At 28.9% G+C, this 21,269-nt stretch overlaps 2 protein-coding genes across 3 annotated transcripts; both read left to right on the top strand.

The window, feature by feature from the left end:
* Window positions 1–5,275: 5,275 nt before the first annotated feature.
* Window positions 5,276–8,582, top strand: LOC107943088 (leucine-rich repeat protein 1). Its single transcript, XM_016876821.2, has 6 exons — window positions 5,276–5,921; window positions 6,843–6,914; window positions 7,059–7,202; window positions 7,480–7,551; window positions 7,663–7,734; window positions 8,280–8,582. The coding sequence occupies exons 1-6, from the start codon at window positions 5,713–5,715 to the stop codon at window positions 8,350–8,352; spliced, it is 642 nt and encodes a 213-aa protein (XP_016732310.1). The 5' UTR covers window positions 5,276–5,712; the 3' UTR covers window positions 8,353–8,582.
* Window positions 8,583–17,847: 9,265 nt separating this feature from the next.
* Window positions 17,848–21,031, top strand: LOC107943086 (protein ETHYLENE INSENSITIVE 3). 2 transcript variants are annotated; one of them, XM_016876818.2, is made up of 2 exons: window positions 17,848–18,165; window positions 18,586–21,031. In XM_016876818.2, the coding sequence occupies exon 2, from the start codon at window positions 18,724–18,726 to the stop codon at window positions 20,569–20,571; it is 1,848 nt and encodes a 615-aa protein (XP_016732307.1). In that variant the 5' UTR covers window positions 17,848–18,165; window positions 18,586–18,723; the 3' UTR covers window positions 20,572–21,031. The 2 variants fall into 2 exon arrangements, with proteins under 2 accessions (XP_016732307.1, XP_016732308.1); XM_016876819.2 differs by having other exon boundaries at window positions 17,900–18,268.
* Window positions 21,032–21,269: the final 238 nt, after the last annotated feature.

Raw genomic sequence — 21,269 nt, 5'->3', positions numbered from 1 at the left:
TTAAATTTCAAATGATAAAGTAACTACAACTGAAATTTAACATTTTCATATAGTATAAAAGAAAACAAATCATATACCCAAATCACCTTCATTTTATATATAGTTTTGAATTATTAAATTAATTCCTGTTAATATTTTATATATTAAATATATAAAAAATTTAAAATTTGTTTTTATTTTTAATTATTATTTTAAACATATTAACTTCTGTAGTTAGATGGTTGAATAATAGTAAAATAATCTGAGTTCTAAGTTTAATTACTCTTCTATGCACATTTATATTTTTTATTTCATACTGTTTCAAGCTTTTTTTATATTTTTAATTAATAAATATATTGTTTTCAATTTTTTTATTTTAATTAATAACTCTTTTATTTATAAAATCAAATAATTATTGTAAATTAGATAATAAAAAATATATTTTTGATAAAATTGATATTTATCATTTTTGTTAAATATATTTTATTTTTTAAAAACATCAACTAATTTTTTTATATATTTTTCTTTATATATAATATTTATATGTCAAATATTTATTTTCTCCACCTATATTGTGGGTATGTTGATTTCTAATATTATAAAATTAAATAATTATTTCAAACATCATTATTATTTTTATATGTAAAATATTATAATTATTTTTTGTCGTGGGTATGATACTTTAAATATTTTTATATGTGAAATATTTCAAATACACATAAAAAATATATATAATACTAAAATTTACTACACCCATGATATGGATTAAAAAAATAAATATTACACATATACAAATTATATTTATTAAAAATAATGATATTTAAAAATAATTATTTGATTTTATAAATAAAAAATATTAATTAAAAATATGAATTAGAAAAAAAAACTTGAAAACAATATGTTTATTAATTAAAAACAAATTAAACAATATGTGCTTAAAAAAGGAATTGAATCTAGAACTCAAGGATAAAACACTATTATTTAACCATCTAACTAAAGAAGCTAATATATTAAAAACATTAATTAAAAATAAAAACAAAACTTGAAACAAAATGAAATAAAAATACAAATGTGAATAGGGGAGGAATTGAACCCGAGATTAAAGGACAAAACCACTAACATTTAATCATTTGACCAAATGAGCTAATGTATTAAAAGAGTTAAAAAATGCATCCTACGGTACGTATTTTCAATAGAAAATGCTTCCCACGTTTTCTGGTTCTCTCTCCAAAATTTAATCATATATGTTTTTTTTATATAATACCTAAAACTATCCATAGTCCCTTCCTAACCCATAAATAAGAAGATAATATGTTTCAGCACACTCGAACCACATCCTTCTACCTTAACAACAATGTCCATACCAATCAAATTAAGAGCGAACCCCATTTCCCTAAATATATTTTAAAATCAACATTTTCTCCCACAAAATGTGGAGTCCAAAATTATCCATTATTCCATGGCAATACCATAAACACTATTTTAATATACAGTTCAATTATTTTAAAAATTAAAATAACCATAATTTCATATTATAATCAATCCGAAGTCAGAAAATAATTAGGCGCTACAGTTTTGTGCGTCATTTTCATATGACAAGCATGTTTTCCCTTGATTGTCGCACAAAATTTCGTCCCTAATTTCCCCCTTTCCCTCATAAATCAACCTTTTTCGGTGATTTTATGTGTATATTTAAAAAAAATTATACTTTTAATTTTAAGAAATTATTTTATTTTTATTTTTTAAAATTTAGATTCAATTATTTATACGGTTACAATTGTTCAATTAAATTTAGGTTCATTAGAACACTGTTTTTTTATTTACATCACTACCAAATTTAACAATGTTAAAAATCAGACCTAATTTTTGAAATACAAAAAGTGAGGAGAATAAATTCTTAAAAATAAAAGTACAAAGACAAAATTCTAAATCTATGAAGAATATATAAACCCATGAGATATTTCAACTTTTTTTTATATAAATTATGAGTAATTACATTAGATACGGACTAAATTTGAAATCGAGTTGGGCAAAATTTTTAAATGGGAGTAAAGTGTTTTTAGTATTGTTTTCTTTATTAGCAGTACTCAAAACATGAGGCAGCTCAAAAACAAAAAACATTGAGCTAATTATTACTCTTGTTTTATTTATTTTGGAGTTAAAAAGATTTTATTTAATATCTGAGTTTGATTTTAATGTTCAATTTGATATCAAAATCAAACAAAATTATGTAGTTCAATACATATCCGACACACATATTCTAGTTAAAAAACATAAATATTTAATTGAAAAAAAAACACCAAATACGATTTGATGATTACAGTTGTCTCCATTTGCCTGAAAAATGATGAAACTTTTTCATACAAAAAGGTGTATGATTTTGTTTCAATGTTTGAATTTTGAAACCAATTTGTCTCTAATTTTGTTTGCCATGGATTCTTCTCCCAATTATGACTTGTTTTTGGATTAGGGTTTCTTTTTTTTTTCCCCTTTTTAAAGTTAATTTGAAAAAAAAATCATTAAGAGAATGAAAGAATATACCAAGAATGTAAAACGGTTAAATGATAATATAGTCTTTAAAATAAATAAATTAAATAATAGATTATTCATTAAGCGATGAGCGATAAATAGTTCTTATCTACTTGTTGAAAATAGATTTTATTTTAAGTTATCTAACGCATTTAAAAAATTAAATTACTAAAAATATTAATTTTCAGTTAATCAAAATTTCCAGATACTTAATTTATATGTATCATAATACAAATTTTCATATAATGTTTCAAAATTTTAAATAAATGTTTGAAGATATGAAAGATTGAAAATATTTGTTACTCTTTTTAATTATAAACTTCTAGAGTTTTTTTTTAAACTTTTTAGTTATTGTATTTATAAAAAACTTATATCAAAATTTTGTAGGAAACATTTCATTTATATCAAAAATTTCAAAATTCTAAAAATAAATTTATTTATTTGGATAAATATATCGGATAATTTCAAAATTGATGAGTATTCTCAATAACTCAATTTCCTTTTTTAAATTCCACCTAAAGAGGTGTTTTTTTTTAAAAAATCTTCAAAATTTTATTTAATTAATACATATGGTCCCACTATATGATAAAAACTTAAATTTTAAAAAATATTTTTATTTAATTCTAACATATATTTTAAAATTTTATTTTATTAAAAATATTTATAAATTTTTACATATATAACTATATCCATATTAAATATTTTTTATATTAAATATTTTTAATATAATTAATTTTTTATTCGTGTTTTTGGGTTTTTGATAAATAATTATGACCCATTCAATGTGCATAATTTTAGGTGTTTTTTGTTAACTTTTATATATATATATATATAAAGCAAATGGACCAGCTATTGCTAGGCTTGTCTTTTTCCATACTTTAGTGGGTCGCACCTTTTGAATTGAAATGACATCGAGTCAAATATTTGTATTTATTGAATTATTAAATTTGTAATTTTACTTAAAATTTGATTTATTCATATTTAAATTTAAATTAATTTGTAATTTGATCATTTTTAGTCTATATATTTTAAAATTTTGAAATTTTAGTCTAAACTCAAAAGCGTTAGCGATTAAATCCATTAACTAAAATGAATTGTTTTTCCTGTGATATTTTACGAAAACATTAAGTTGACATGTCACTTACACATCTATTAATATATTTGCCATATAATATTTTAGAAATAACAATATTTAACTTAAATAAATTTACTGACTATCGGTTGATTGGGGGCTGAAATTTCAAAAGTAAAAACGATTAATTAGAACATGTAACTTGCGCATGGTTTAGGGAGTAGTACCAAAAATTGACCTATTAATTCAAGGTTTTTAATGTCTAAATAATAAAATATAGAGATAAGTCAACATTTAGTCCTACATTTGACCATCTTTTCAACTTATTGTTGTTTTCTTTTCATGTTAGTCTTGAAAATTGGCAACTTTCCCAAATTTGATCCATACGATGAACTGACACTTTTAAGTTATCCCAAATCATCACATTTTTTAAATAAATTTATAGTTTTTTTATGATATTATCACATAGACCAAAATTAAAAAAAATCGTAAAATTTAAGACTAAATATTGCTTTTATCTCTAAAATATATAAACATTTAACTATGGTTTTAGTCTACCTACGGCACTAAATTTTTATAATTATTAGTATGTCTAAATTACTAACATTGTTAATTGTTGTGTTAAAATGATGTCCGGAAGTTTATTTTTATTTAACTTAAAGATTTTATTGTCATATAAAATTATTATTGGTTGAATATGGTTATATTAAATTTTCATGTGATTTTTATCTTGCAACCAAATAATAATGAAATTGGTTTCACGCAATGGTGGATCCTAGGACTAAGTTTTGAGGGGCCTAGTAAATTTTTCAAAAATTTTAGGAGTTTAATGAATTCTTATAAAAGAAAATTCTAGGGTCTAATTGAAATTTTTGTGAGATTAATTAGAATTTTTAAAAATTTTAAGAGAGTTTAATTAAATTTTTCTAAAAATTTCAAAGAAAAAAAAATTTCTCAAAATTTTAAGGAGCCTAAGTCTTCTGGTTTCATAAAACTTATTTAATAATAAATAATTAAATCATATCAAATTAGAGGATTAATTTTCAAAAATTAACACAGAAGGACTAAAACCAAATTAAACTAATACATTTTTAAATTAATCAAATTTTGCTATTAATTTTGTACAATGCATAAGTTGCAAATTTAGTATTTATATTTTAATTTAATAAAATTTAATGACTGTACTTTTCTAATTTAAAATTTTGGTCTTGCTCATATTAATTAAATTTATTAGATCAAATTTTACTTTTAATCTTGTGTTATGCATAAATGCTAGATTTAATTACTCCTTTTCAATTTGATCACTTTTAGTTTTTATTTTAAAATTTAATTATGATTCAAATTAGTTAAATACATTAATTAAAATAACATCAATATTTTATGACTATTATTTAAAATAACAAACAAATATTGTACATTTGTCACATAAAAATTTTGAAAAAAAAACTTAACGATTTTAAATTTATTAAAAAAAATAACAAATTTAGTAGCATGCAATAATTACTGGATTACAAAGTATACATTGTTTCGAATTCAAATTTGATCACCTTCTATACTTCACAAGCAATAGCTAGTTTAGGACTCCATTTACTAGCCTCGCGGATAATTTCATTATCCTCGTGAGCAAAGTCATGTCCCTCATTACGAGCTTGTACACATGTTTTTAAAATTACTTGATTAGTTATTGTACTTGGTACATTTCTCTAAAAGTGTCCTAAAATATCTATGTTAATCGAGTTAAGATTAAATTATTCGTAAATAAATTTTATACTGTTTAAATTCACTAATTATTGAAAAAAAACTCAATAATTAAATTAACTCAGTCAACCCAAATCAAAGACCAAAGTCGAAGGTTTTTCTTTTCCCATAAATTCACATGAAATTCAATTTTCCTTTCTCTTAACATAAAAACCCAGAAAAAGCAAAAGAGTTCCATGTTTTTCGCTGCCATTTCCAAAGCCGATTCTACTTTAGAAATTTTGATACAAGTAAAGTAATAGAATCTTAAAGAAAAAAAAGTGCTAAAAAAGCTAACTTTTTTTTTCTTTCTATTGTTCCTTCTTTACTCTGGGTTCGTTTTTCAAAGCATAAAAACCTAATTTCTAACAGAGCAGCTGCAACTATCATCACCCATGGCGGCACCGATCTGGGTATGGGCTTTTTACGTAGCCCTAACTCTATTTCCTTCCGTTTTGGGAAACTCAGAAGGCGATGCTCTTTATACTTTGAGAAGAAGCCTATCGGATCCTGATAACGTGCTCCAGAGCTGGGATCCCACCCTTGTTAACCCTTGTACTTGGTTCCAAATCACTTGCAATCAAGATAATCGAGTCACTAGAGTGTATGCTCATTTCCCTTCTTTGTTCTTTTTGAAGATCTACAATGTTTTGATTTTGGGTTCATTTATTTATATGGGTTTTCTTTTTATTTTCATTTTTTGGCTGGAGAGGGCTTAGTTTCATTGTTTGATGGTAGTAAAACTCGTTGCTTAAATTGGGTTTTAGTTAATTTAATTTAATTTATTGTTTTATCTTTTATATGGGCTTTTTACCCCTTTTTAGAGGGAAGAAATGATGGTTACAATTTCACTGTGAAACTGTTAGATTACCTGGGATTGTAGATTTTATTTTGGTGGGCTTATGGCAATGTTATGGTGGGGGAAAAAAGTTGGTGAATTCACTGAAGAACTGTTGGCTTGTATATGAGTTTGTATTTTGCTCATAAACAGTTATTGAACAAGGGCAAATATGGTGGTAAAAATGGTTCAATCTGGATTAATGATAGAGTTGGGATAATAACACTATTTATAGAAGTTTTTGGTAATGTTTTAGGTTCTAAAATAGTGTTTTAATGCTTTTGTCTATTGAGATTCGTGTATTGGATGCAATAATTATCATGTTTAGGCTGTTATAAGCTGATCTACTTTAGCATTTCTTTGGCATAGGTGTGTTCGAGTCGAAAAAAGCTGGAGAATTGACTCTGTCAATAAGAAATGTTTATGTATTATCTCCATTTTAAGCATTGGGTTGTATTGGAGTTTTTGTTTTCTGTTGAAATTTCAGGTTTTTCTTGATGTGCTTATGGTTTACATGTTTTTTTAGAAGAATATGTTTATAATTTTTTGACATAAAAATGGTACAATTAGGTGCTTGATGGTTTTGAGTATATGATCTTAGTTGTAGTTTCCAAATTGGTAAGTAGTATTCTGATGATTTTTCAATGGTAAATCGCTTATGGTTTCTTTCCCCCCTTTTTTGTACAGAGATTTAGGTAATTCAAACCTATCTGGACATTTGGTACCAGAGCTCGGGAAGCTTGAGCATTTGCAGTATCTGTATGTTCTGCTTCTTTTCTCTTGAACTTTTTTCTTGCTCACCCTTAATAGAGGCATTTTGGGGTTTCCAACATTTACGGGATACAACTGTTGGTATTCAAGTATTGTTATTCATTTTGAACTTTTTTTTTTCCTATCATGCAGGGAGCTTTACAAAAATAACATTCGAGGAACCATCCCTACTGAGCTTGGCAACTTGAAGAGCCTTATCAGTTTGGACTTATATAACAACAACATCTCCGGCACCATTCCTCCTTCACTCGGGAAACTTAAGTCTCTTGTATTCTTGTGAGTGTTCAAGTTCAATGTTTGTCTCTTCATGCATGATTGGACTATCATGAAGCTTTATTTCTCTCGGTTGTCTTCCCTTATTGGCTTCACTTGAAAAACCAATGATGAATTAATAGTAGATTATTTGGGGCTTACCTAAGCTACGAGCTCCTAGTTCTTTCTGTGCCACCATGATTACGCCATTCCTAGTTAATTCTCATTTCACAAACTGGAATGCTAGTCATTTCTAATTTATAAACACTAATCTCTCTCTCATTGTTGTTTCATGTTACAGGCGGCTTAATGACAACAGGTTAACTGGACCTATCCCTAGGGAGCTTGTTGGTATTTCAAGCCTCAAAGTTGTGTAAGTCTTGCAATTTTTCAAATAGTTTATTTCCAAAATACAATTCTCTGGTATTGTTTTGCAAAGCATTAAAGCTCATGGTTATCAAAACATTTACCTCTTTTCTTCCAGCGACGTCTCAAACAATGATTTGTGTGGAACAATTCCTACCAGTGGTCCATTTGAGCACATTCCTTTGAACAAGTAAGTTCACCGTTGTTTCTTTTATTTGCTTTATTTTTTTCGATCAAGTATCTGCATGTTGGAAGTATCTGCATGTTATGGTGCAATTATGTATCTTCGAGGCACCTTGCTTGCTAGTCTTGATACTACGTCATTTCCTTTGCATAAACTATACCTTGGTATCGACATATCTTCCCAATTGTGCACCTTTTCATATTTCATCCCGTACTCAAGGTTTTTAAAACATGCCCCATTGAAAACTATGTTGCTTGAACTGTTCATTCTTCTTAAGGTACCCGATTCCGACACTCATGGATATGGGGATAGACTTCCAAGGATCCTCCAAATATGTAAAACTTGGAAAAATCTTGCCATACCTGTGCCGGATACTGATCCCCGAGTCCGAATAGCATAGATTAAAATCCTTTCTATTCTTGTGTTTTTTTGCTTTGGTGGGACCTCCATGTGAAGATGCTTTGACTTTTATGGAACTATGCCATTTGTTTATTTTTGTTTTCCCTGTATGCAAAAGTGACTGATCTTAAATGTTGTTCCAAATTGTATAGGTTCGAGGAAAACCCTCGTCTCGAAGGCCCGGAGTTGTTGGGGCTTGCAAGTTACGACACAAACTGCTCGTGAAGAAACCGATTGATGCTACAAAAGTTTGGAATTTAAATATGTAGTCACAAGATTTTTAAGTGTATTATCAGAGTATAATGGGGTAATTGTGGAAATGCAATCTCGTATAAGTATCTGTAAATCAGAATTTATTAGCATATGTAACAAAAACTATCATGCTCTTCCTATGATGTTTTCAGACAAACTAGTATTTGATGTAATGGTAGCGACAAGGTTACTTCTTGCGTGCATCCTTATTTGCCCATCTTTTCTCATATCACTTCTGAATTTATTTTGGTTCAAAGCATGGTAAGTGGTTTATTTATAGCAATATTTTAACCCCGATTGAGTTAGTGTCACAATTCAATTGATCACCAATTTAGTTAGTCGGAGAGAAATTACGACATACCATTACATGTATAAAATAAGTAATACGATTATGAGAGAATTTTTGTCTTTTTTCTTTTTTATATTTTCAATAAAACAATATAAATCAAGGTAAATTTTATTGAGATTTGATCCATGTCATTAGCATCTACAAAACAAAATTTATTGTTTCAATTAAAGCTTATTTTAAGTATTTTATATGTTCTAATTTTATTACACATTTTTTTCACTGACATCATTGGACTTTTTTTACCTAAATAATATAAAAAATAATTAATTACAAAAGTAAGAATTTATTATAGTATTACTGACATATTGGCTGCACTAGATTGAAATGTGTTGACTTAAAATATTTAGGGACTTGATTTGTAAATTTTCCGTTTTGATTAATAGCTAAAAAAAAGTAGATTTAATTAAAGGATTTTAATAGTAATAACAATCTGATCTGAATTTTTAATTTTGAAAAAGTAGAACAACTAAATTTCTTAAAATAAAAATAGGGAGATTAAATTTCAAACTTAGCATATTTTAACTTTCAATTTTTTTCCTTTTTCCTTTACATTGTAGAAAATTGGTTAATTTTCAATTTTAATCTCTCTATTATTTTTAAATATGAGATTTAATACTATGCTTCGATTTCTAACATAATTTTAGTTTCTATATTTTTATAATGTCATTAATTAGTCTAAATAATTAATATCGTTAACTTTTCGATTAACATGTTCTATGGTTATATATAATTTGAAAGTAGATTTTAGATCTGAAAAATAGAGAGACTAAATTCTTTAAAACAAAAGTAGGACGACTAAATCCCAAATCTATAAAGTGTATAGGACTTAGAGTATATATATATATTGATACAATGTCTAGAACTATTCAAAATCCCTTCCCACCTTTAAATAGGAGGATAAATGCATTATATCTTTCTATATTGACAAAAAATTCAATACCAACCGAGTTAATACTCAGTGGAAGACTTAGAGTATATTTTAATCTTTAAATTTTTAATAAATAATTAATACAAACAAATAATTAATATATATATATAATAGTAGAATTAAACACGAAAGCTGATGGTACTATAACCAGAATCTTGAATACCAATGGATTTATTACTTGTGAATAGCGAATAACAATGAATTTATACAAAAATCGACTAAAGCATGATAACCAAAAATCACTTAAATAAAATATCGAAGCCCTGCAGTTTTTACCATGAATTTCAAACATTCAATTAATCGAAATATTAAATCATAACATAAAATCCATAAAACTTAAAAAGAGAATCATTCCAAAAATTAAAAAATTTATTTATTTATTTCCAACCATTTGAAACGACGAGATTTAGGTCTCACTTGATAGAACTATAAAAATCTGAATTAAAATCTATTATGTCAGATCATCAAGAACAAATATAAAATATGGAAGCGTACTTAAATCCATAGATTTCTTTAAATTTTTTAGTTTTATAGTTCTGATCTTCCACTTTAAAGAATGTGGATCTCTTTTTTTGAATATGGAATGTTAGAACGTTAACCTTAATTTTTAGTTAGCCCATCATCAATTAAAAAGAAGTTATCAGAGTATTTACATATATTCGATTGATATTTTATTTAATGGTTAAAACTCAACAAACTTTAATTATATTATATCACTTTTAATTTGAACTAACATTTTAGATTGTTGGGCTATGGAGAAAGGAAGTTAAAAGTGGATTTTATGTTTGTTTACTGAGAAGTTTTTCTATTGAGTTAATTTTTTTAGACAATTACGTTTATTTTCTTTAAATTATAAGTTATTTTTTAATTTAATGTATTATTTATTTATTTTATTATTTCCCACGTGTAATCATCTTATTGGGTTATCTAAGTAATAAATTATATCTCATTAAAAATATTTCACATATGAAATTCCACATCATTCTTATTAACTTTTTTAACTGTATTTTCATTAAATCTATTAGAAAAAGCATATTGAAAAAAGAACAAAGGTTGATGGCCAAAAAAGGCTCAAAATTACAATTAGGACCAATTTGACAAAACATGCAAGCGTTAGTGGCCAAATTTGTCATTAAGCCTAATATAAACTACTCCAACGTGCTAATAGTGTTTTTTATAAGCTAGTAAAAGTAATCAATGTGTAATGGCCCAAATTCAAAATTATCGGAATAGTGGTTTCGTAACCACAAATCCGATTTAAAGAGAAATTTATTTTAATATTTTTGCATGAATATTGATATGATAGGAAAAATCGTATGAAAATATCGATAGAAAAATTTTACTGATTAAGTGGTTAGTTAGAAAAAGAAATTATTGAAGGAATTAGGTAAAAATAAGATATCGAGACTTCGATCTCGTAAAACCAAGTCAAAAATATTTTTATAAATATTTATGAAGTGTTAGTAATATGGTATTAAAATTTCGTTAGAAAATATTAATGTTTGGGTAGTCAATTAAGTGAAAAGGACTAAATTGAAAAAAATGTAAAAGTTACTAGAGGGATTAAATAGCTCAATTGTGAAATGAGGAGGGACATTAATTGAAAATAACCCCAAAAGGAGATATTTTGGGCGGCATACACTGAGAAAAATCAGGAGAATTGAAGAAATAAGGGTAAAATTGGAATATTACAAAATTTGCTTTAAAAGTTAGGACTAAAGTGGAATTATCTAGATTTCTCTTTAATTTTCTGCACTCTCATCAGCCAAAAACGTCCTAAGGGTTTCTTCAAGCTGGTTTTTCATAATTTTTTCACCAAGTGAGTTAATTCTTGCCTTTTTCTCGTAATTTTTGCGTTTCTAAGACTTTTACAACTAGGTCCTATTACTTAATTCATTAGTTTTTGGTTTTATGAATGATATTGAAAGTTGATATGAATATGTGCTAGAAGTTTATGAGGAAATAGGATGAAATTGATGCTTTAATTTGTTTATGAGATGATTTTATTAGGTAATTCCAATAGAAATTGATTTGTAGGACCTAATTGTGAAAAAGTTTGGAATTAAAGTTTAGTGCTGAAATTCTGATTTCCAAAGGTTATAAGGTAGTTTAAAGTGATATAATAAAGTGTTGATTGAGAAAAATCAGCTCAATTGAGAGGTTAATTGAGCAGGGACGAAATTATCATTGTTGAAAGTTTAGGGGAAAAATGGTAATTAACACCATGCACTAAAACAGTTTTGGACAGCAGCAGTACTCTAACTTTGAAAAATCACCAAAAATTGTATAGATCGAATTATAGGATGAATAAAATATGAAATTAAAGCTTATTGAGTCTAGTTTCTTATAAAAGAAACGGTGTAAGCAATGGAATTGTAAATCATGAGATATAATAGATTTTGTGAGACAAGGTCAGAATGAATTCGGGTTCCCCTGTTCTGACTTTGAAAAATCATTAAAAATTGTACAAAAATGGTTATGAGTTATAATTTATATGCTTAGAATCCTTAATGAGTCTATTTTCTGAGGAAATAAAGGGAAGCATCATCCTGATTCTATACAGTGAGATAATTAATTTTTAGTGAAGAGGGGTCAGAATTGTCATACAGTGAAATAGGAGAAACTTTAAAGAATAAACTGTACTTATTGGCTAAACAAAAAATTCTGAAATGTTTATGGTAAGAATATATGTGAGTCTATTTTTAGGGAAAATTAACGGATCTTAATTTTGAGTTATGTAGCTCAAGATATAAATAATTTAGTGACTGTGACTCAGTGAGGCAACTTTGAATGCACTATAAATAATAATGGAATTGTAGAGAAAGTTACATATGAACATGAAATGTATTAGATTAATGATTAAATTTATTTATTTAGATCCGGAAAATTCAAATACGAAGCAAGATCGAGGAAAAGAAAAAGTTCGGGATTAGTAGATTTTTGTTTACGAACAATTGTCGAGGTAAGTTCATGTAACTTGAATTATATTCATAAATGCTTGAAATGTTTGTTATTGATGTGAATATGATTTGGATGTTTAATGTATGATAATTGATGAAGTATTGATATTCTTGATGAAAAGAGGAAATAAATCCCGGTTGAATGAAAGGAAAAATTCGACGGATCTCTGAAAAAGGAATTGACGGTAAAAAGGATCTAGCCCGGACGAGTGATCCTATCCTGATATAGCCCTCCTGAAGAATATGTGGAAAATGGATTTAGCCCAGACGGGTAATCCGAATTAGGGTCTGAATTTAGCCTGGACTGGTAATTTAGATCCAAGCTCATTAGAGTAATTGTCGTTGCAGGGGATTTAGCCTGGATTGGTAATCCCGACAATACTCTATGAGTTTATATTACAGGGGATTTAGCCTGGACTGGTAATCCCGCTGTAAGGATGAGGTTCGCGGGAGTGTGCTCTCTGAAACGGAAATGTGCGCACATGAATATGAATTGACGGACCCGGATTTGTACACTAAAGTGTACCTCTGAAAATCCATCGAAATTCCAAGTAATTCAACGGGATAAATATGGAAAAATAACAAGGAAATGGAAATCATGGAATTGATGAGCTCATCAATCATTTATCTTTGTAATGAATTTGCATGAGGTTGAGTTTGTATGTGATAGGTATATGTTTATGTGAATTGGATGTGTGCTTGTGTTATTAAATGATGGATGTATAAGTATGGTAAGTATAATTCCTGTTGCATGAACTTACTAAGCACAAAGTGCTTACCCTATTTCTTTTTCCCCTGTTTGTAGAGTTAAGAGTTCGGAGGTCGGATTTGGTCGGAGACACCTCACACTATCAATCTCGAGATCTCGGTACATAAAGGAACTTTATTTTGGAAATCAATGGCATGTATAAGCTAGTAAATTAGATGTTAATGTGAAATGAATTTATGGTTAGCCATTGGTATGACTAACAAATTTTGGTTTTGGTATGTGATGAAATTATCTTATGAATATGATAAATCTATCTTGAAAAAAAAATTCGGTAAAATCATACTATATTTCGGCGACGAATACGGGTAAGGGGTATTACACAATGTATGACCGACATGTAGTAGATGACATAGATTTTTTTGTTTGTTTTTTAAATGTTCAATTACTTCTAGTTTAATTTATTTTAAAATTTAATTTAACATAATGAATTTATTTTTATTTTAGGTTTTTAAAACTCTTGTTTTCTTCTTAAATATCAATTTGTTAAGCTTGACTCAAAGCACGATTTTTGAACACGAAATTCTTCTAATATTGACAATATATTTTTGGAATTGAGAGCTTTATAAAAACCAACCCATGCTTTAAGTATGTGGTCCCTTTTTATCATTTTTGCCATTAAATTGCATGTCGTATGTAACATGTCAATATGCATGAGTTATTTTTGTACCCTCGTAAAAAATTAACACAATTATTGTTTTGGGGTAATTTGTATGACATTTAACAAGTTTAGGTACCAAAATGGATTAACAAAGCTTTGGTACCAAGTTAGGAAAAAAATGTTAGGTTCAAGCACCAAATGAACCAAAAAAAACTTAGGTATTGATTAGGAAAAAATGTCAAGTTCAGTTACCAAATGTTATATTAAGCCAAGTACAAATGATGCATAAAGTTATTAAGTATTACATTTGATAATAATGCATTCCGATAATATAAGTTCATAATTGTCTATTGATACTATTATTTAAGCATTTGATTAAATTGATGTCACCTATTAGTTGAATCTCAATTCAGTTGTGAAATGACTAAAACTCGTATTTTTATAAAATAAATTATTTCATTGAGAATATTTTGTTTTTTTTTTACGTTTTTATATTAAATCAATAAAAAGACACTTATTTTAAACTTTAACCCATAACAATTAAAATTTTAATTTCACTAGTTAAACCAAAGCTTCAAACTTTAACCCATAACAATTAAAATTTTAATTTCACTAGTTAAACCAAAGCTTCAATTTGCATAGGTAAGGGCTTTGGCCTCCAAAAATCGAAAAATTGTGATTTAGATCCTTCAAAATTAATAAAATTTTAATTTAATTCTAAAAACTATAAATATGTAAATCAATATAAAAGTGAATTAGATTTTAACTCTTATAAAAATATATAACTTAATCTCAGCTCTCACTAAACATTTCTGGCTTCGCCTTTACTGCTAATAAATATATTTTATACTATTTTTCACCCACATCACATATCAAATGCAAATCCATATTTAAAAATCTTATTATTTTACTAACAAGAGTTGGTAAGCTCACAATCCATAAGGGTGGGTTCGGAGGGGCGGTGCGTTCAGCTTACTTTTTTGTCTCACGCTACAGTATCTAATCTCACCGCCACTGTTGTTTTTACACTAAGTTTCCACGAAATTTACAGATAAAGTTTTTTTATTAAGTTTTTGTTTTTTTTAATTTAATATAGATATAATTTTAAGGTTTAAATATTAGGGTCTAAAATTATAGGATTTAGAGTTTTAAGGGTTTTTATTTCAAGATTTTGTAAACAAAATATTAAATTGGTCTTAAATATTGAAAATAAAATCTTTAAAAAGAATCAATGATGTGGATTTAGCCATAATCCTCCTTAAAACTTGGGGACCGTGATTGCAAACAAACCCTTTAAAAACAAGTATTATATGCCATAATATATGTTCATATAATACATACAAAGATAATTAATAATATATTTTATTAATATTTTTCCTCGTAATAATATATTTATTAATCAATAAAAGAGATGCCCTACATTGAATAATAAAAGAAGATAACATAGGATGAAGTGAAACCAGTACCCTCCCTAACTCCAAGGCCTGAAATAATTGGTGACTGTTCAGGTTCTGCCTTACACTTTGGTCAATTTCTGATATCAGTCCATCTACTTTACTCAATTTTGAATTTAGCGTTTTATCTTTAATTTAACATAATTTAATAATTTATTTTTATATTACTATTAGTTAATTTAAATAGTTAATTCCCTGAATTATTTCTATTAATATGTCGATAAACTCACCCCAACGCAAAAATATTTTTTTTATCAATTTAATTTTTTAGCTAAATTTTATCCTTAACCTATTAAAAAAAGTTGAATTTAATTGTTAATCTTTTAAAAAGAGTCAAATTAATTTTTTAATAAAAATATTTACTAAAACGTTATATTTTTAAACATGACAATCCGCATGATAATCCATGTATATTTTATTTTAATTTTTAAAATTTTTATTTTTTAATATGTTAAAATTTATTTATTTATTGACATGGCATATAAGACAAATAGTGTCATATTAGAATGGAGTAGAAATAGATTGTCGCGTGAATTGCTACTCCAACATGATTAAAAATTAATATTTTAGTCAATATTTTCTTTAAAAAAATAAAGACTAATTTAACAAAATTAAAAAGTAAATTTATTAATATATTATTTTAATCGGAATGATCCAATGTTAACTTGGACAAGTAGTGAGTAAACCCCAAAAAAAAAAATATTGAAGGGACTAAGATAAAAAAAAATCGAATCATAAAATTTTTAGAACGAAATAATTTTTTAAACTATTTTAGGCGTAAAAATATTAAAAATCTATTTTTTATAAAGGAATTTATATATACAAAGAGGGGGGCAGTGACGCTGTTTGCCCCGCTCCCTATGCATCTGATTTGGACCAACTAATGGCTGAAGTAAAGAAATTAAATAATGGGTAAACTACTAAAATAGTCATTTTTGTTTGGTTCAGGTTACATTTTAGTCACTTATGTTTGAAATGTTACGTTGTAGTCACTTATGTTATCATGATGTAACATTTTAGTCACTGAGCCGTTAATTTCTGTTAACTGTGTAACAATAACCTGATGTGGCACATTAAATCATCATTTCAAACAAAAATTCTAGGTTAATTTATACAATCGGTCCCCATATTTTTTCGTTTGGAGCAATTTAATTTTTTCTTTTATGTTTTTTTAACTTTCTTTCTTTTCCATTCTCTTATGCTTCTCCCTTTGTTTTCCTCCTTTCTCCATTTCTTTCAACATAGTTTTGCTATGTTTTATTTTTTTGAACAATTTAATTTTTTCGAGTGAGGCGAGCTTTTGGACTAGTTACAAATGGAAAACATAGAAAAATTATGTTAAAAGAAATGAAGAAGGGAGGAAAATAGAGGGAGAAGCAGAAGATAATAGAAAAAAAAGTTAAAAGAACTTAAAAGAAAATTTTAAAATTGTTTAAAATGAAAAAATATAGAGACCAATTGTAGAATTTAACCTAAAATTTTTGTTTGAAATGATGATTTAACATGCCACATCAGCTTACCGTTACACCATTGTTGGCAATTAACGACTCAGTGACTAAAATGTTACAACACGATAACGTAAGTGACTAAAACGTAATATTTCAAACATAAGTGACTAAAATGTAACCTAAGGCAAACAAAAGTGACTATTTTGATAGTTTTCCCTTAAATAATTAAACTTTAAGGATTACATTCTTAATTTATAGCATAGTAAAAGGACTAAAACAAAATTAGACCCTTCTATATATTTTAGATATTAAAAAAAACTATATTTTTGTCTGAAGATTCAATAAGATTTGGATAAAACTGACATTTGCTCGCTTTCTTCCATTTTCACTTCTTTCTAAACTGTTAAGTTAACCTCATAGTTAAAGTGTTTATCGTTGCATGTCTGGCTTAAGTTCAAGTCGTGTTAATCACGTTGTTGTTAGGACTTTATTCTCTTCTTGTAATTCATAAAAAAATCAATACTTTCTATTTTATTTTTTTTTCAGCCGGTCCAATCCAGTTTTAAAAACAATAAAAAAACTCTTTAAACCTTTAAAATTTAATGACTAACTAATAGTTTGGGGCAGTCCATGTATACTTTATAAAAATTCTAAAATATTAAAAAATATTTAAAAACTTAGAAAATTCATTAAAAAAATTAACTCCAATAAGCTTTTATTTAAAAAAAAACAACACTTTTGACTAAAATTAAAGGTTGATGGTAAAATTATCTTAACAAAAAAAAAAAAGACTAAAGTAGCAAAAGGGATAAACATTAAAAAGCTAACATTTTTAAATTAGAAAAGGACTAAATTCTTAGAAATAAAAATAGAAAGATTAAATGTTAAAAGTTCAAATAGTATAGGGATTAAAAGCAGAATTAAACGTATATAATAATTTACAAAACTCCAATAATTTCTCCCACTTCCTCTCTTTTTTCTTTCCACGTATATCCCTCCTTTCACAATCAGCAACAGGGAGATAAGTAGCCACCACCCTCTCCTCCCCCTACCTCCCATCTCCTCTCTATTCAATAAACAATAACTCTCTCTCTCTCTCTCTCTCTACACTAGTAGAAAGGTTCCAACTTATAAAACAAACTAAAGGAATAATATTCTTTTTCCCTCTCTCTCTCTCTCTCTCTCTCTCTCTCTCTCTCTCTGTCTGAAAATCTTCTGTTTGTTGCTGAATTTACTTCTTTCAGCTTTTTGGAATAAACCCAAACTGTGGGTTTTTCCTGGTGAGTCTTGTTTTTAGATATGGTTGAGTGGATCTATCTACATGCACATGAATTTGTTTCACTACTTTCTTTGGGTTTTGATTATTGATCCATGGAATTTCAGGTTTTGATTTCTATTTTTGGTTTCTTTTGATAGTTTTCCTTCTTGTGTTTGCTCATGATTGATAAAGATGAGGTTTTTGATTTTGTTAATTTATTTTTCTTTTGATTGTTGGTTGATGCAGCTGAGGTTTTAATTGCCTAGTTTTGGATTTTTTCCCCTACTATATAAAAAACCCCTAAAAATTCTGTTCTTGATTGATAAAATTGAGGTCTTGATTATATCTGATGGGGTATTTTTAATCAAAAAATTAGTTTACTGGTAATCTGACTTGTATTAGATGGGCTTTGTTAAGTAATTTATAATTGTTATTATTACAGGTTAACAAAGGCTTGTTTGTGGGTGATTTGAATTTATATCAGCACTTACTGGTAACAGGAGAAAACATAGTTTTGGGGAAGTTGAAGCTTATTGGTTGATTGAGAGATTCCCTTGAGTTTCAGGCTTATCTTGGAACAATGATGATGTTTGATGATATGGGAATTTGTGGGGATATGGATTTCTTCAGTGCTCCTTTTGGGGAAAAAGATGCGGCCACGGCAACGTTGGCGGCTTTGCGTACTGAACCAGAGGCCACAGTGGAAGATGATTATAGTGATGAAGAGATTGATGTGGATGAACTTGAGAGAAGGATGTGGAGGGACAAAATGCGTCTCAAACGACTTAAAGAACAGAACAAGAGCAAGGATGGGGTCGATATTGTGAAACAGAGACAGTCTCAAGAACAGGCGAGGAAAAAGAAGATGTCGAGGGCGCAAGATGGGATATTGAAGTACATGTTGAAGATGATGGAAGTGTGCAAGGCTCAAGGTTTTGTTTACGGAATAATCCCGGAGAAAGGAAAGCCGGTAACTGGGGCATCTGATAATCTTCGGGAATGGTGGAAGGATAAAGTCAGGTTTGATCGTAATGGTCCTGCCGCTATTGCCAAGTACCAGGCTAATAATTCGATTCCCGGCAACAATGATGGGTGTAACCCAATTGGTCCAATACCACACACCTTGCAAGAACTTCAAGATACAACGCTCGGTTCCCTTTTGTCTGCACTGATGCAGCATTGTGATCCTCCTCAGAGGCGGTTTCCTTTAGAGAAAGGTGTTCACCCACCGTGGTGGCCTACTGGTAACGAGGAATGGTGGCCGCATCTCGGATTGCCTAAAGATCAAGGCCCTCCCCCTTATAAGAAACCTCATGACTTGAAGAAGGCTTGGAAAGTCGGGGTTCTCACAGCAGTAATCAAGCACATGTCTCCCGATATAGCCAAGATTCGCAAGCTTGTAAGGCAGTCTAAGTGCTTGCAGGACAAGATGACTGCAAAGGAAAGTGCAACATGGCTTGCTATCATCAACCAGGAGGAGACCTTGGCTCGAGAGCTTTACCCCGAGTCCTGCCCACCTTTGTCCTCCGGTGGAGGAAGTGGATCTTTGGTTATAAATGACTGCAGTGAGTATGATGTTGAAGGGGCAGACAACGAGCCAAACTTCGATGTGCAAGAGCTCAAACCCGGGAATCTAAATTCATCTGATTTGAGTGTGGATCGAATGAGGGCCATCCAACAACCACCTTATTCTATTAAGGGAGAAGTTGTCAATAATTTGGACTTTATGCGAAAGAGGAAACCAAGCAATGATTCAAACATCATGGAACATAAGATCTACAAATGCGAGTTCGTCCAATGTCCCTATAGTGAACATCGCTTAGGTTTTCATGACAGGATTGCCAGGGACAATCATCAATTAACATGTCCGTATCGAAACTCCTCTGCACTGTTTAGTGGTTCAAGTTTTAATGTTAACGAGGTGAAACCTGTAATTTTGCCTCAAGCATTTGCGCAATCCAAGCCAACTGCAACAGCGGTTACTTCCGTCTCAACACCATTTGATCTTTCAGGACTTGGAGTTCCGGAAGATGGGCAGAAAATGATCAGCGAACTCATGTCGGTTTACGATAACAACATTCAAGGCAGCAAAAACATGAATCCCAGTAACAATCCAATCGCCGAAGGCCAAAATATTCTTCACCCGAAAATCCAACAGCCACAGGATGAATACTTTCGTGGTCAAGGAAACTTCTTCGAGGACTCCAGCATGCCCAATAACCATCAGATGTTTCCACAAGGGGAAGGTCAATTTGACCGGTTCAAGGGCCTGAATTCTCTGTTTGAGACCGAACATAACAACAACAACAGCTTCCCGCTGATGTTCGGGTTTCCATTCGATTTGTCTACTTTCGATTACAAGGAAGATCTTCAAACAGTTGGGATGGACACCATCCCAAGGCAGGATGTTTCAATCTGGTTCCAGTAAGACTGTAACGCCTGTCGGAACATGCACTAGCTGAAACCCTTTTTTTTTTTTTCACTTGGTTATTGTAATTTTCCTCCTTGTGTGTAGCTGTAGGAAGTTTAAGCAAGCTTAGCAGCTCTTCATATGGGGCTTCAATAAAAACAAAAAAAAAAAAACACGGAAAGCCGCATAGGATCTTGCTACTGATTTACATAGGATATTACTGTCTCATAAATAAGTTAGATGTGTTGTCTGTATGGGGTTTTTGTTTTCTTTATTACCTTCTGTCTTAAAACTTTTTTATCAGTTTACTACCATGATGATGTTTGGTAGGCATCTGATTGTGAGTGTTTTGTTGGGTACATATGGTTTGTATTGAAATGGGAACTCATTTGTCAGTTAATGCATCTTGTTGGTTATACCCATGTGAGGTATAGACCCACAGTAGTTAATGGATGATGATGATGATGTTTAAAGTTGACCGTCATCTCTCTTTCGTGGAAGATTGAAAATGGAAATTGCATCTTTTTCCTCTTCCTTTTTTAAATTATGGTGTGATGTTGCTTTCATTGTTGAGTTTATTTTTTTTTAGTATATAAAACATTTCTTTGTTGCAGATGGTGTTTTATGTGCAAAATCCATCTCCCATTTCATGTTTTTGTCCTTTCCTTACAATTAAATCATAATCTGCTTTAGCTGTCATGAATGAAACGCAAGCA

Source organism: Gossypium hirsutum, chromosome D03 (assembly GCF_007990345.1).
Source record: "Gossypium hirsutum isolate 1008001.06 chromosome D03, Gossypium_hirsutum_v2.1, whole genome shotgun sequence".
NCBI lineage: Eukaryota > Viridiplantae > Streptophyta > Magnoliopsida > Malvales > Malvaceae > Gossypium > Gossypium hirsutum.
The sequence above is the reverse complement of the archived record's forward strand: the minus strand, read 5'-3'. Positions and strand labels throughout refer to the sequence as shown.